Raw genomic sequence first — 13,558 nt, forward strand, 5'->3', positions numbered from 1 at the left:
ACACACCACCGTAAAGCTGCCAAGGCTCGAAATCAACAAATACAACGGAGAGCTTCGAGAGTGGCAAGGGTTCTGGAGTCAGTTTAAGTCGACTATCAACGCTAACTAGAACCTCTCAAATGTAGACAAATTCAAGTACCTCAACAGCTACTTGACAGGAAAGGCGGTGGCTGCGGTAGCAGGGCTCGACCTGTCGGAAGGCAACTGCGAAGTTGCTCTCTCGCTATTAGAGGAGAGGTTCGGCAGAAAGGAATTTATTATAGAAGACCACATGTCACGGCTACTTAACATCAAGCCAGTGCGTGGCTCAGAGAATCTCGGTCAACTGCGCAGCCTCGTCGACGAAGTAGAGACAGGTGTACGCAGCCTCACTTCTTTAGGCATGAGTGTCGGAACTTATGGAACTTTGTTACTGACCGTAATAAAGAAAGCGGTGCCTGCCGACCTTCGCCCGGAGCACCAATGAAAAGACGAGGCTACGAACAAGGGAGGTGAGCTGGAGGTGCTCCTGCATTTTTTGAGAAAAGAGGCTACAACGCGGGAGATCATACAGCGGGCCGAAGCACCGAGAGACATCAGTGCCGAATTGGTAAAGGAAAGGCGCAAGAGCAGCTTTAAAGCGGTGAACATGCCTACTGCAGCGGCACTGCACACAACGATCAAGGACAGCACAGGATGTATATTTTGTAATTTGAACGGCCATGAGACCGGCAACTGTAATGCAAAGATGTCTGTGGCGGATAAGAGAGAGGTCTTGAGTGACAATCGGTGTTTCCGGTGCACAACAAGGGGCCGCGCGGCAAGAGAATGCCGTAAAGCTAAGTGGCTCAAGTGCAACGGCAGACACTTAACGACAATGTGCGACCCTGACTTTAGAAGACACCTCAACACTGATGAAGGGGATGCGTCTTCGAATCCTGTGATTGAGCAAGCCACGGTGTTGAAGTCCTCATTAGGCACGGGAGATAACTTGATGTGCACTGCAGAGCAGCAGTTTCTCCTACAGACAGCGTGAGCTTCTCCTCCATGGTGGCAGTCAACGAAACTTCATCCATCGAAACCTATCCGAAAGGCTGCAGTTAAATATGCTTGGGGAAGAAGAGCTTAAAATATTTGCCTTTGGTGACTAATCAGCCATAAAACGCACAAAAAGGCGTCGTGTGGAGCGGTGGCTCAGAAGCCAGTACGACGGAAAAAGGGTGCGAGTGGAAGCGCTGGCAGTTCTTTGTATCTGTGCAGATATCATGGCTACTCCATCAAATTCTGTTCTGCTTCAAGTTTCATGATTTCCCTTCCAAGTCGCAGGCGAAAGTGAAACTATTGACCTTTTGATAGGCGCTGATCATTACTGGGAAATTGTCACGGGATCCACTAAGCGTCTCAGCTCCAAATTGATGGCAGTAGAGACGGTATTCGGATGGACAGTCCAGGGCCAGGTCGGCACAAGGAAGTCAACAGCAGTCTGCTCCTCGGCTGCTGGCGTGATGCGAATAGGAGTGAGTGAACAAAATGACAAGGAAATATCAGCACAGCCAAAGTCTTTGTTGGAGTTCGAGCACATCGGTATCAAGGAACATGAGCCAGTTCGTCGCCAGGACGCGGTCCTTCAGCACTATAAGGAAACCGTCAACTTTGGGAATGGCCGCTATAAGGTGTTGTTCCCTTGCGATTGTATGTTTTACGAGCTTGGCGACAACTACGAGTGCGCAGCAAGGCTTCTTAGAGCACAGACAACGAGCCTCTTGAAAAGAGATTCGTTGATTATGGAATACGACGCCTGCATAAGAGACTACATAGAAAAGGGCTATGCAGAGCCAGCCAGCAAGGATTACGGCACGTCGGAAGTTTCGGTGTACTATATGCGACATCAAGCAGCTCGTCAGGAAAGCCAGACGAAAAAACTGAGGGTAGTATTCGATGCATCATCAAGTGTCAAAAATCGCCTTTCACTGAACAATGTTTTGGAAAGTGGCCCAAACCTAAACCCGGAGCTCATTGATCTGCTGATCAATTTCCATGGAACAGCCATGGGTGCTTCCATTTCTGTTACTACCGCCAACTTAGTCATGGAGGTCATTGAACAGAAGGCCCTCGCTGATTTCGCTCCCGCGCCAAAAGTTTTCGTCCGCTACGTAGACGACTGCGAAGGCAGGACGCTTCACGCCTCCTACGTCTTCTCAACTCAGCAGACGCAGCCATACAATTTACTACAGAATATGAGTGTGAACAATAGCCTCCTCTTCCTTGACGTCCTCGTGTGGCTAAGTGGAACGAGACTCTCATTTGCCGTGCATAGGAAGGCGACCCATACCAGCCGGTACTTAAACTTCAATTTATGTCAACCGGCTTGCCACAAGCAATCCGTTGTCTCATCTCTAGTGACGCGGGCTACGCGAATCTGCTCAAGTGACCACGAAATGCATAACGAACTGAAGACAATTCGTCACCAATTATCCAGGAACGGGTACCCCAAGAAGTTTATTAACAAAATGGAAGCTCGTGTCCTCCATCCAAAGCCGTCTCAAGGCAAGTCGTTCACGAAACGCGCTGGCGTCCCATATGTGCCTGGCGTCAGCGAAGCTATTAGCTGCGTATTCTAAAGATACGATCTTAGAATAGCCCACATGCCATCCAACAAGCTTAGAAATCAGCTTCTTAACGTAAAGGATCGGCTCGAAAGCAGGAATTGCCCCGGTGTCATCTATAAGGTACCATGCGCAGACTGCAGCTGCAGTTACATCGGCGAAACCGGCAAATTCACGAGAAGATTAAAAGAGCGCCAAAGGAACGTCTCCAACAAGAAAAAGCCTCGAACGCCCTTGCCGAACATGCCGATAATTGCAGTCACCGCATTGATTGGGAAAACGCTGCTATAATATCTAGGGAAAAGAATCCGATGACGCGACTCTTGTTAGAATGTTTATTTATTCAAACTACGGACAACAGTATCAACAGGACTGATGGAAATCGGCCTGCCAACTACACCCGTTCTCTACGTCACATTTTGGCAGAAAAACGACTTGCGGCTCTTGCCCGCATTTAGTGTGATCAAGGAACCCGTACGGGTCCGGAAACGTCTCTTGTGTTATTTTCACCTTGACTTAGTCAGTGACCGTAATTTCTTCATAATGTTACCTGACCAGACGAACTTTCGTCCAACTCTCGACAACGTTGCCATCGTTGCGGATATTGAAAAGGTCTTTCTCCAAATATCGCTATCGGAGGGCGATCGGAACGCTGTGCTGTTCCTCTGGTACGCTATGACGCCAAAGAAAGGGGAATAACTTCCAGCTGTGGTGACCTATCGAATAACTCGCGTGCTGTTCGCTGTCACGTCGAGGCCCATTTCTCTTGGCTGCAACATTCCAACATCATCTTGAAGGCCTGCCGGAACAGTATGCTGAGACTGCTGGTATCCTGCGCAAGCATCTTTACGTGGACGACCTTGTAACTGGGGTTGACAGCCTTGACAAGGGTAAAGTCTTGAGCCAGGAATCAAAAGACATATTGTCTCAAGCAGGGATGCGGCTACGCAAGTGGATGTCGAACGACCGCGATCTCGTCAACTTTTTAGAGAATGGCAATGTTGAAAGAACGAACGCTGATGCTGGACATGCTGCAGCTACAAAGGTATTGGGAGTTGGTCGGAATGCTCAGACTGACCATTTTGAATACAACCTAACTTAACTCATCGACCTCCTCTCCGCAAGAGGCGACAACAAGAGATTTGTGCTGCAGGTCTCGGCAAGAATTTAGTCCCTTTTGGATTTATTGCTCCCACAGCATTATGCGTTAAGGTAATGTTCCAGAAGTTGTGGGAGTTGGGAATTGGTTGTGACGATCCCTTGCCTGAAACGCTGCAGCCTGAGTTGGACTGCTGGTGTAACGAGCTTCTATGCATTGAAGGAGTGTCTATTCCAAGACTGATAGCGGCAGGCTTTAGAAACGATGATACGGAGAAAGTGGTGCATATTTTCTGTGACGCAAGCCCGAAGGCCTATGGTGCTGTCGCATATATGGTGACCAAGTCTCCGTTCGGACTAATAAATGTAAGCTTGGTCATGGCCAAATCAAGAGTGACCCCTTTGAAACGCCTCTCGCTACCCCGACTGGAGCCGATGGGAGCCCTTGTTGGCGCGCGACTGTGCCACTACGCTACCAAGGCCTTGGATCTGAAGAACGTTGCTACCATCCTCTGGACTGACTCTACAGTGGCTATGTACCGGATCAAGGGAAACGCTGCCAAATGGAAGCCCTTCGTAGCAACTCAAGTCTCAGAGTTACAAACGCTGACAGATCCCAAGGATTGGAATCATGGCCCAGGTACAGACAACCCCGCTGACCTAATAACCCGCGACATTCTCCCATCAGCCCTGCAGGAAAGCGAATTGTGGCAGAGAGGACCCTGTTTGCTTCAGGAGGATGACACGCATTGGCCAACGATAAGTGAGCCGAGCTCGAAGGTTGGGGAGTACCAAATGGAAGAGCGAAAGGTGACGCTTATGTCCATAGTATCATCGTCATCCATGGCAATTCTCAATGTTGAGAATTATAGTTCATTCAGTAGAGTCGCGTGAATAACCGCGTGGGTCCGCCGCTTTGTCCACAACAGCCACAACAAAGAAGAAAAGATGATCGGCCTATTACGAGCTGAAGAAGTAATTGGCGCCGAAAGATACTGGTTGGCTAAAGCTCAAGAAGATGCGTTCAGCGACGACATTTCAAACCTGAAGAATCGAAGAGCACTGCACAAGAGCTCTCCTGTTTTGCCTTTCAACCCGTACTTCGACAAAGAGGGCCTCATGCGAGTTGGTGGACGCTTGCAATTCAGTGATAACAACAAAGAGACGAAGCATCCCATTGTTCTCCCTGGCAATCACCCCCTCACGTCACTGCTCATACAGAAGGAACACTTGAGAATGCTGCACACGGGCGTACGCGATGCTCTAGCACAGCTGCGAAAATCGTATTGGATTATCTGAGGACGTGAGGCCGTAAAGAAAGTTATCAAGCAGTGCCTCGTCTGTCACAAACAAAGTTGCCCACCAGCTACGGAACCAGTAGCACCACTTCCAGCTGACAGAGTGACAAAAGAAACCCGTTCGACATCGTTGGCATCGATTTCGCAGGGCCCTTGATTTGTCAACAGTCATGCGAGAGCAAAAAATGCTACATCGCTATTTTCACCGTGCTGTCACACGTGCCGTCCACCTTGAGCTCGTCAGCGACCTGTCGGCTACAGCCTCTCTGTTGACCTTTACACGCTTTGTGGCACGCCGAGGAATCTGCTCGACAGTGTATTCGGACAACGCGCTCACATTCAAGCGTGCAGCCAGGGATCTAAAGGCCATGTTCATGATGTTGCAAGTCGAGGAATTGCATTCATACTTTGCAGGAAACCAGATCAGATGGAAGTTTATTGTTGAACGTACAGCTTGGTGGGGCGGATTCTGGGAGCAGATAGCGCGATCTGTGAAAGTAGCATTGCGAAAGGTGTTAGGTCGGAGCAGCTTCAGTTTCGAAGAACTGACCACCGTTCTTTATGAGGTGGAGGCCGTGATCAACTCACGCCCTTTGACTTTCATATATGATGATGCTCAAAAGCCAGAACCACTGTCACCGGCGCACTTTCCTTGTCGGAAGAAAGTTGACGACCCCTCCTCCACACCGGCTGCCGGACGAAATTCTTGGTGGTGGCATGCATCTCTCACGACGCTGGAAGTACCGGACTGCCATGGCCAATAGTTTCTGTAGACGGTGGCGGAAAGAGCACATATTGTAGCTCAGATCGGCACATATGTGCCGACCAACGACATCGAGTGATCTGACGAAAGACGCCTTGGTGCTCCTTAGGGAAGACCGCTTGAAACGCCACATGTGGAAGACCGCCAGAATTAAAGAAACATTTAATGGTAAAGACGGCAGGTTGCGGTCGTGCAAATTGGTATTAAGTGGAGGAACAGAGGTGAAGCGGCCGATACAGCTGCTGTATCCCTTGGAGATTGTGGAGCAATGAGCTCAATAATAGTTCCCTCATCCGGGGGAGGTTGTTGTATATCCTGCATTCTGGAGCCAGAGAACCCCCGCGCTGGGGGCCGCCGCCGATGTTGCGAGGACGACTCCCCCACCTAAAACGGCACTGCTGAGGTCTATGTGGCAGAAGCGCGGGACATTTAACGCCCCTCAGACTGCGTGCAAATTACTGGCGGGCGCGTTCTACGAAGAGCGACAGGCGGTGCGGTGGTGCCTTTCAGGTTTGGAGCGGGTTGCTTGCACGTGCGGGGTGCACGAAAGCCTGTTTGGCACAGTGTATTGTGATTTTACCTTTCACTGTACTTTCTCTCCTTTCCCGTACCTTCTAGTAAAAATAAATGAGTCTTCTTGATGCGCTCGAAGCGAACGGACGTCTGTCATTTTTCCATAAGTTAAAAGTTATCCGTCTCTTATTCCACAACAGTCCTAAATCAAAATTCCGCTTCGAACATTCACTGGAATTACATTTCTTTCCCAAATGCAACAAATTTTATAAAGGTCGGTCGAGGGGTTTTCGCAGAAAAAGCGTTTCTGCGTTTTACGTGTATTTGAATAGGCCGCGTCGGAGCTGGGCCCGAGCTAAAGCTTCCTCTTAACTCGACAGTGAAGCGTTTATTGCAAGAACCAGTAACAGCTTTGTTGAACATTAAGAAATGCAAGGCCAGAAATGTGCGCAGTCTATTTGTTAATTAGTTTCGCTCGAAGAGCGAAGCAATGTCAGCGATAGCAAGCACGCGAGGCCTGTGCTGCTGCGCAGCGTAAACAGCACCCCAGAGGCTACCAGGCGTCTTAGGTATATTCGACGCGACAGTGAATGCGCATGTGGCGGAAATGCGTCATTGGAGCTCTGACGGCGTCGCGTGCCCGCGCCCATACCTATGTTCAACGATAAGAAGACCCACGAGAACAGATGAATGGATGTTCAAAGATAAACAGGCGCACGAGAAAGGATGGATAGGTAGATGGATGCTATGAGCGTCCCCTTTGAAATGGGGCAGTGGGTTGTGCCACCATGCTCTTCTTCCTTAGTCTTCCAAATTGCATACCGTCCTTATTTTGCCTAATGTGTTACCTATCTTATTTTCTTGCAATCGAAAAATTCCCTGCATCAAACTTTCTGAACCATTATTGGGAACTTTGTTTTTGTACGTCTCCGTTGTTTGTCCCTACTTTCCTACCACCAAAACTCCAATCGCCTTTGACAATTCTCTGTTATGGGTATGTTTAATTTCCCCCTGCTATCCTTGAGCCAAATAGCTTTAAGGAGGCCATGGAGCCTAAACAACGGCTCGGTAGAGATCATCACTTTCTAATAAAACGTATTCCATTGTTTTTCTAGCTTTACCGCAACAAGAACATGCTTGGTGTACCTCGCTATATAACTACGCGTCCTAAGGCATCCTGATCTCGCATCAAAAAGTAAAGAGCTTACCTTTGAGTCACCATGAATTCTTTCTTTTGTGATTTAGTTAGGTAGTAACTCATAATCGGTTTATTTTCCATTGCCATCACCCAGGAGAAGTTTCAGCCTCTCTGACTTCGCGTTTGACGTTCTTTGTTGCCATATTTGTCGCATATTTACTGGTAAGCTTCCTAGTTCTTTTCCTCCACTGCGAGTCAGTCTTCTTCCAGTACAAATACTTGAACGCCCCTCGGAACCCATTTACCTTCTTTCATGTTTCTAAGTAATTCTTCGAAATCAATAATGCTCTGAGCCTCCCTCATTTCCAAACTTGACCAGCCCATATCACCAGGTGCCGCCTCTTCTGTAGTCTTTCCGTGAGGTCTCAATGCCAGGCGTCCCACTGACCACTAGTTGCCACATAGTCCTGATTCTACACCTGATTTCAAGCAAACAACCTCATTTCCAAATGTAAGTCTTGGAAGCATTACCCTCTTCCACATAACCCGGAGAACCTCGATCGTACCTACTGTATTCCAACATCGTTCTGTGTTTCGTCATGGCCCAAACCTCTGGCAGTTGCCTTGTTTCTACTTCAGGTAAAGTTAAAAAATCCTGGAAAACGGGACAACTATTTTCCTAAAATACGACCCGGAAAAAATCGCTGCATAACTCAGAAGTCGATTTTTTAGCTTGCAATATGCAATTATATGAGAAGTGCGTTTTTATCACAGAAAATTTGCCTTTCGTATTTTCAATTTTATACCGTTTCGACTCGTGTAAGGGCAGCATTTTTTCACGTTTTTCATGAGGTGCGGCCATTACACAGGACCGAACCTTTCGGACGAAATGGTGCCGGCGCAGCCGGTAACTTGTGCACACCCCACGTGCTCGGCTGTACCATTGCATCAGAGATCAACGCGCAGCTCTCGCCATCTAGCAGCGGCACGCGGAAGTATGCAGCGCGCGAAAATTCGCTGATGCGCTCGCGGCATTGGGGCACCAAACGCGATTAGCTAATTCCTTGGGAATTTCCTTTTCAAAATTTTGGGCTGCCAAGTTGGAGATGCAGCCCTTACACGAGTACGGCCCTTAATACGTTATAGTGCGGCCCTTATACGTTAATAAAAAAACATGCATTTCCCTCATAAGAAAGCTTTTCAGAAATAATATAACTGTGGATTGCGATGGGCTCAATTAAACAATTGACTTTTCAAATAGAATTTGGCTCTAAAAGTCATTGATGACCAAGTGGTAACTGCTTGACACCTTATCGTATTACTGCGTGCAACTCAAGTCACCGGTGTATCTGTGGGTGGGTGCATTAAAAAGCGTTTGATGCGCATTGACAAGACGTAACACACTGGCTTTCCAAGATGCCGACATTTTCACCTACAGAAATGGGGAACACTAGTCACTAGTGTTAATCAAAGTGACAACCAGGAAGAATAAACGGAATTAATTTCAGAGTTTCATTGCGAAGCAGTGACATCATGGGTGTTGCTTTTCCTCTATTGCGAATGAAAAAAGAAAAACTGCAAGAAAATGCATAAACGCGCACAGATAAGTGGCCCGAATAAAGCGATATAAGCACTAAGGCTTCGTAATGTCGGATTGACGAGTTACACAGCTCATTTCAAGCTGATATTGGGCTTAAAGAACAAGTGGAAGCAAGTGAATCTAACTGGGCGGAATGCGTAGTTCTTACTTCCATTAAGCTTTTTTTAGCCCACCCGATGTACCATCGCTATTTCTATTACCAGGTTTCATTATCCTGCATGAAAGAAATGGAATGTGCAGAAGGAACATGAAAGTGTTGCCCTGGGGTTTCCAACCTTGATTATGGCAAAATAATGTATCTTAGAGACCTGAATTCACCTTTCATCCTGACGTCGCAGATGCGCGGCCGTCGAACGTTCTTCAGGAGGTGTTTGTGAAGATATACGACAACGGTGTGTGCGACGCCGCCTACAAGCCCAAGTTCAAGATCCCCATCAAAAAGTGGCACTTGTGTGCCGGAACCCTGGTCGGCGGTCGAGGAACTTGTCACGTAAGACGCTCTTCCTCTGTGTGATCTATTTCGTTTTGTTGTGTGTGCTGCAGCATTGACATCAGCGCCATAACCCGTGTCTTTCTTGTTGCGCTAAAAAGTGCACGTGATGATTGCATAAGTAACTACTACAAAGGAGTAATTAAAACAGTGCTACCAGGAGGAATGAGGAATTGTACAGAAAACCCTGTCGAGGGCTCATGATGTTGAGCGATCATGATGTTGAGCGACTGGGCCCTAAACATAAGGCGAGGACTACGGTTCGAGAGAGAACCACAAATGATCAAGAGAACGTAAATTTTTGGCAGTGATGTAGGGTTTCGGCTCAGTATATGGCGCAATTATTCCCTAGGTGTAACGTTAAGGTGTAACGTTAAGGGATAAGAAAAGAGCAGATTGGGTGAGGGAACAAACGCGCGTTAATGACATCTTAGTTGAAATCAAGAAAAAGAAATGGGCATGGGCAGGACATGTAATGAGGAGGGAAGATAACCGATGGTCATTAAGGGTTACGGACTGGATTCCGAGGGAAGGGAAGCGTAGCAGGGGGCGACAGAAAGTTAGGTGGGCAGATGAGATTAGGAAGTTTGGAGGGTCAACATGGCCACAATTAGTACATGACCGGGGTAGTTGGAGAAGTATGGGAGAGGCCTTTGCCCTGCAGTGGGCGTAATCAGGCTGATGATGATGATGATGATGATGATTCCCTTCTCTATTTTCCATTGCAAATCAAACTGCAGGGTGACTCCGGAGGTCCTCTGCAGTGCAAGCTGTTTGGCCGCTGGCACTTGACAGGAATCACATCATTCGGATCTGGCTGCGCAAAGAAGGGCTTCCCCGACGTGTACACAAAAGTGGCGCACTACGTGGACTGGATCAAGGAGGTAATGCAGCGTCCCCACTAAGCAGTCATCGAAAGTGTGAGCGACGCCGACCTGCAGGCAGCTTGCACACGTCATGGAAGACACATTTAGGTCATCCTGTGCCGCAGAGTGAAGCCGTTGACCAGCCTCGAAGGCCACGCCCTGCGACGTGGAGTGAAGGAGAGTCCGAGTGAGTGAACCCGGTGCCCCGGATTCTCTTCCTCTATTGTGATCAACAGTCAGGACAGTAGGCTTATTCGCCCAGCCTATACAATGTGTGAGTGGTGTGCCCTAAGGACAATTGGATTAGCTGTGAATTCCTCCGTCCTGCGGTGGTGAGTGAGTGAATCACCGAAGGTCAACAAGCCAAAGCACAGCATTCAAGAGCCTCCAAGCCGTAAGCCGCTGCCTACCACATTCTTGGATCTGCGCAAACTAAGTTGGGATAAGTCCTAGGGAACGCTTTATACATGGGCTGTCAAAACCTTTAATCTATCAATTCGATTTTCATACAGCAAGTTAGTGCCACGAGCAGTGCTTATTGGCAACTGGTTAGTGCTTGAATTCTTCGAGCATGCACAAAGATCTGCCCATTGCACCGCAGCGAAATAGTTTTTTAAACTCTGCTTCCGCTATTACTGTCCAAGCAGCTCACGCTTCTCGCACGCGGTGAGATACCCACCGAAAACGCATTGTTTCAATGGTCCCATCATCGTACTGTGTCATTAGTACCCGTCCAAGTGACGAGCGCGTTGGCCAGTTGATACAGCGCGGAATATGTGGCGCGACTCAGCATTTCGCTGTTCTGTCGACTTTGTCACAGATCGAGCTACTACAATTAAAGTTCGTGCTCAAATGACAATTTCATAATGAGCGTAGAGTACATTTTATTGCGAAGGTTCATCGCCACAAAATAACGTAGAGCGGTCGGAAAGACGGAAGAGAAGCTCTTTTGTTTTGCCCTCCTTTGTGGGTTCCTGAGACAAACCTATGAAGATACCGCGCCAGCATTGTCAGACCTCCACCGATATCAAGTTTTTGTTCAATATGCGCACGAAACATGAGTTGAACGTGTTCTTCACACGCGTTTCAAGGGAGTGTCGTGAATGCAGATGGCTTAAACAGGAGGGTAGAAATTTTTCAGCTAGCGTAAGCTCTACGATTGTCACTAGGATGTCGTTATGCGTGGTAAGTTGCTAAGTTTGAAGTGCCCTGCTCGTAAAAATTGTTATTGCAATGAATTCGATTGGGCGAAGAGCATCGTGGCTCCGGATGCTCAGAGGCTGCTCGTGACGAATCGAGAAAGGCGTGAGCTAGAGTGAAAGAAATTGGACACCCTCCCCCGTGCTCCCCTCCCCCTTTTTCTTCTTTTTTGCTTCCGTTGCGAAGAAAGCGAGAAGGACTACCAGCTGGGGACATACGTACGCCCCTACAGAGGTGCTACGCACCACGTGCGCCCACGTTCTTGTGTCGCGCTTCTGTTTCTATGCGTTCGCTCACGATAGCGCCTCTCGAACTCTATACAGTCGCATGCGATCGCCCAGTGGATTTCTCTGTTACAACTGAACTGTGTGCTTTACCTCATCTCACGCCCTTTTATGTTTTATGAGAGAGATTACTCTTGTCGCGCGTAGGCCTGTGAAAGTGTGCACAATGCTTCTGTACAGAAATTGCCGTTGTATTTCCGGCTGAACTAAAGAAGAAATAGAAAAGATTGTTGCACTGATATCAAGGACAAAAAGGCGGTTTCGCCACATTCCTTCACTTTTGTGATTCTGTTTGCTCATCTTTGCGTGTAGTTTGTTTTATTTTATTGCGAACTGAGAGTGGTGATACCTGTGCAGATCTGGTCTTGTGAGAAAGGCTTATTATTTATGCCTTTTGTGAAAAGAAGTCTGTAAATGCCCGCATTGTAAATAAAAAAAAGCAAGAACAGCGTCATATCTTTGAATGTCTCTTTCGAGTGACAAAATGGAACATAAACCACGCGACAACCATTACCTAAGCTGATTTCGGGTTTTCGAGTTACATGTACCTAAATGTAAGTTCGGTAACGTTATTCACGCTCTGCCATACCGGTGCTGCGAGAAAACTCAGCTGTAACAGCGGTATATTTCGGTACGATTACGCACGTGATACACGTGACCATGCAATCGCCAGCTTAACATAAGAGCCAGTAATGACTAGCGTACAGCGGAAAAGTAAAAAGGAAGCTCATACAGTTCAAAAGCAGTATAAATTTGCACGAAGGTTCCACTTTCGGACGAGCAGCTGTACAATGGGTGACGTTCATCTGTGATCATGGTATTATATTAGCATACAGACATATAAAAAAAAATAACTCACATGTTCTCATCTTTCACATGAGCGACTTCACTTTTGCAGCAGCGGGATACTATCATTTATTTATCAAGATAAGCATGGCTTCTCCTGCCTCTTGGTTAGTTGTGAGTTAATATGACATATGTATTGCTGTCGTCTACCTGTCGGTGTCTACGAGTGGGCAGCGTACGTCAGCTATGATCAACGGAACCACAATGGAACAAGTAATGCTTGTTGTTTGTTGCTTTTAAACATGCTACATATAATCTACAGCCATCGATATATAACATACCGTGCAGGTATCTATATAGAACTTATTACAGACTGACCCCACCTATTCCTATGTGACCACTCACACATTTAACTATGCTAACGACAGCCATCGCTTCGTTACAACCACCTTCACGCAGAGTAGTGTAGCGGAAAGCACGGTGCAATGCAGTTCGACGGCCGCACCCACCCGCGCATGCGCGGCCGCTCCTCCTGTCGCGTGACTCTTCCACGTCACTTTACACCACACCACTGTTCCTCATCCCGCGCTCCGTTGCTCTCTGCCCACAAGTTGTTCCTCAGCGGACATACCTTCCTACGTTGGCGAAAGTCAGCTTTTGGCCTTTATAATGCCATCATGGTCAATCCCTTGAGATGCCGCTTGTAGAGAACACTGATCTGTAACGGCGCAACTACGGATTTTAATGAATTGTTCCCGGAATCGACCCACCGGCAGTTTTGCTTCGACATGGCAAACGAAGGCTTTGGCTGCCCTGTCTAATCACATGACATGAAATAAAGTGTTCCAGGGTATGGGAGCCATGAAAATAACGCGATGTTCCAAAATGTTACAAAATGCACGCTGTTACGTTTCGCCTACAACGCGCGGTAATGCCG

The 13,558-nt window shown here is 47.7% G+C and overlaps 1 protein-coding gene across 1 annotated transcript in view; it reads left to right on the forward strand.

The window, feature by feature from the left end:
- Nucleotides 1-12,289, forward strand: part of LOC126530069 (tryptase-2-like) — a 46,143-nt gene extending 33,854 nt beyond the window's left edge. Inside the window, exons 5-6 of the mRNA XM_050177521.2 lie at nucleotides 9,334-9,485; nucleotides 10,226-12,289. Of these exons, the coding sequence (XP_050033478.2) occupies nucleotides 9,334-9,485; nucleotides 10,226-10,390 (317 nt within the window). The 3' untranslated portion in view covers nucleotides 10,391-12,289. The remainder of the gene's footprint in view (nucleotides 1-9,333; nucleotides 9,486-10,225) is intronic.
- Nucleotides 12,290-13,558: the final 1,269 nt, after the last annotated feature.

Source organism: Dermacentor andersoni, chromosome 5 (genome assembly GCF_023375885.2).
Source record: "Dermacentor andersoni chromosome 5, qqDerAnde1_hic_scaffold, whole genome shotgun sequence".
NCBI lineage: Eukaryota > Metazoa > Arthropoda > Arachnida > Ixodida > Ixodidae > Dermacentor > Dermacentor andersoni.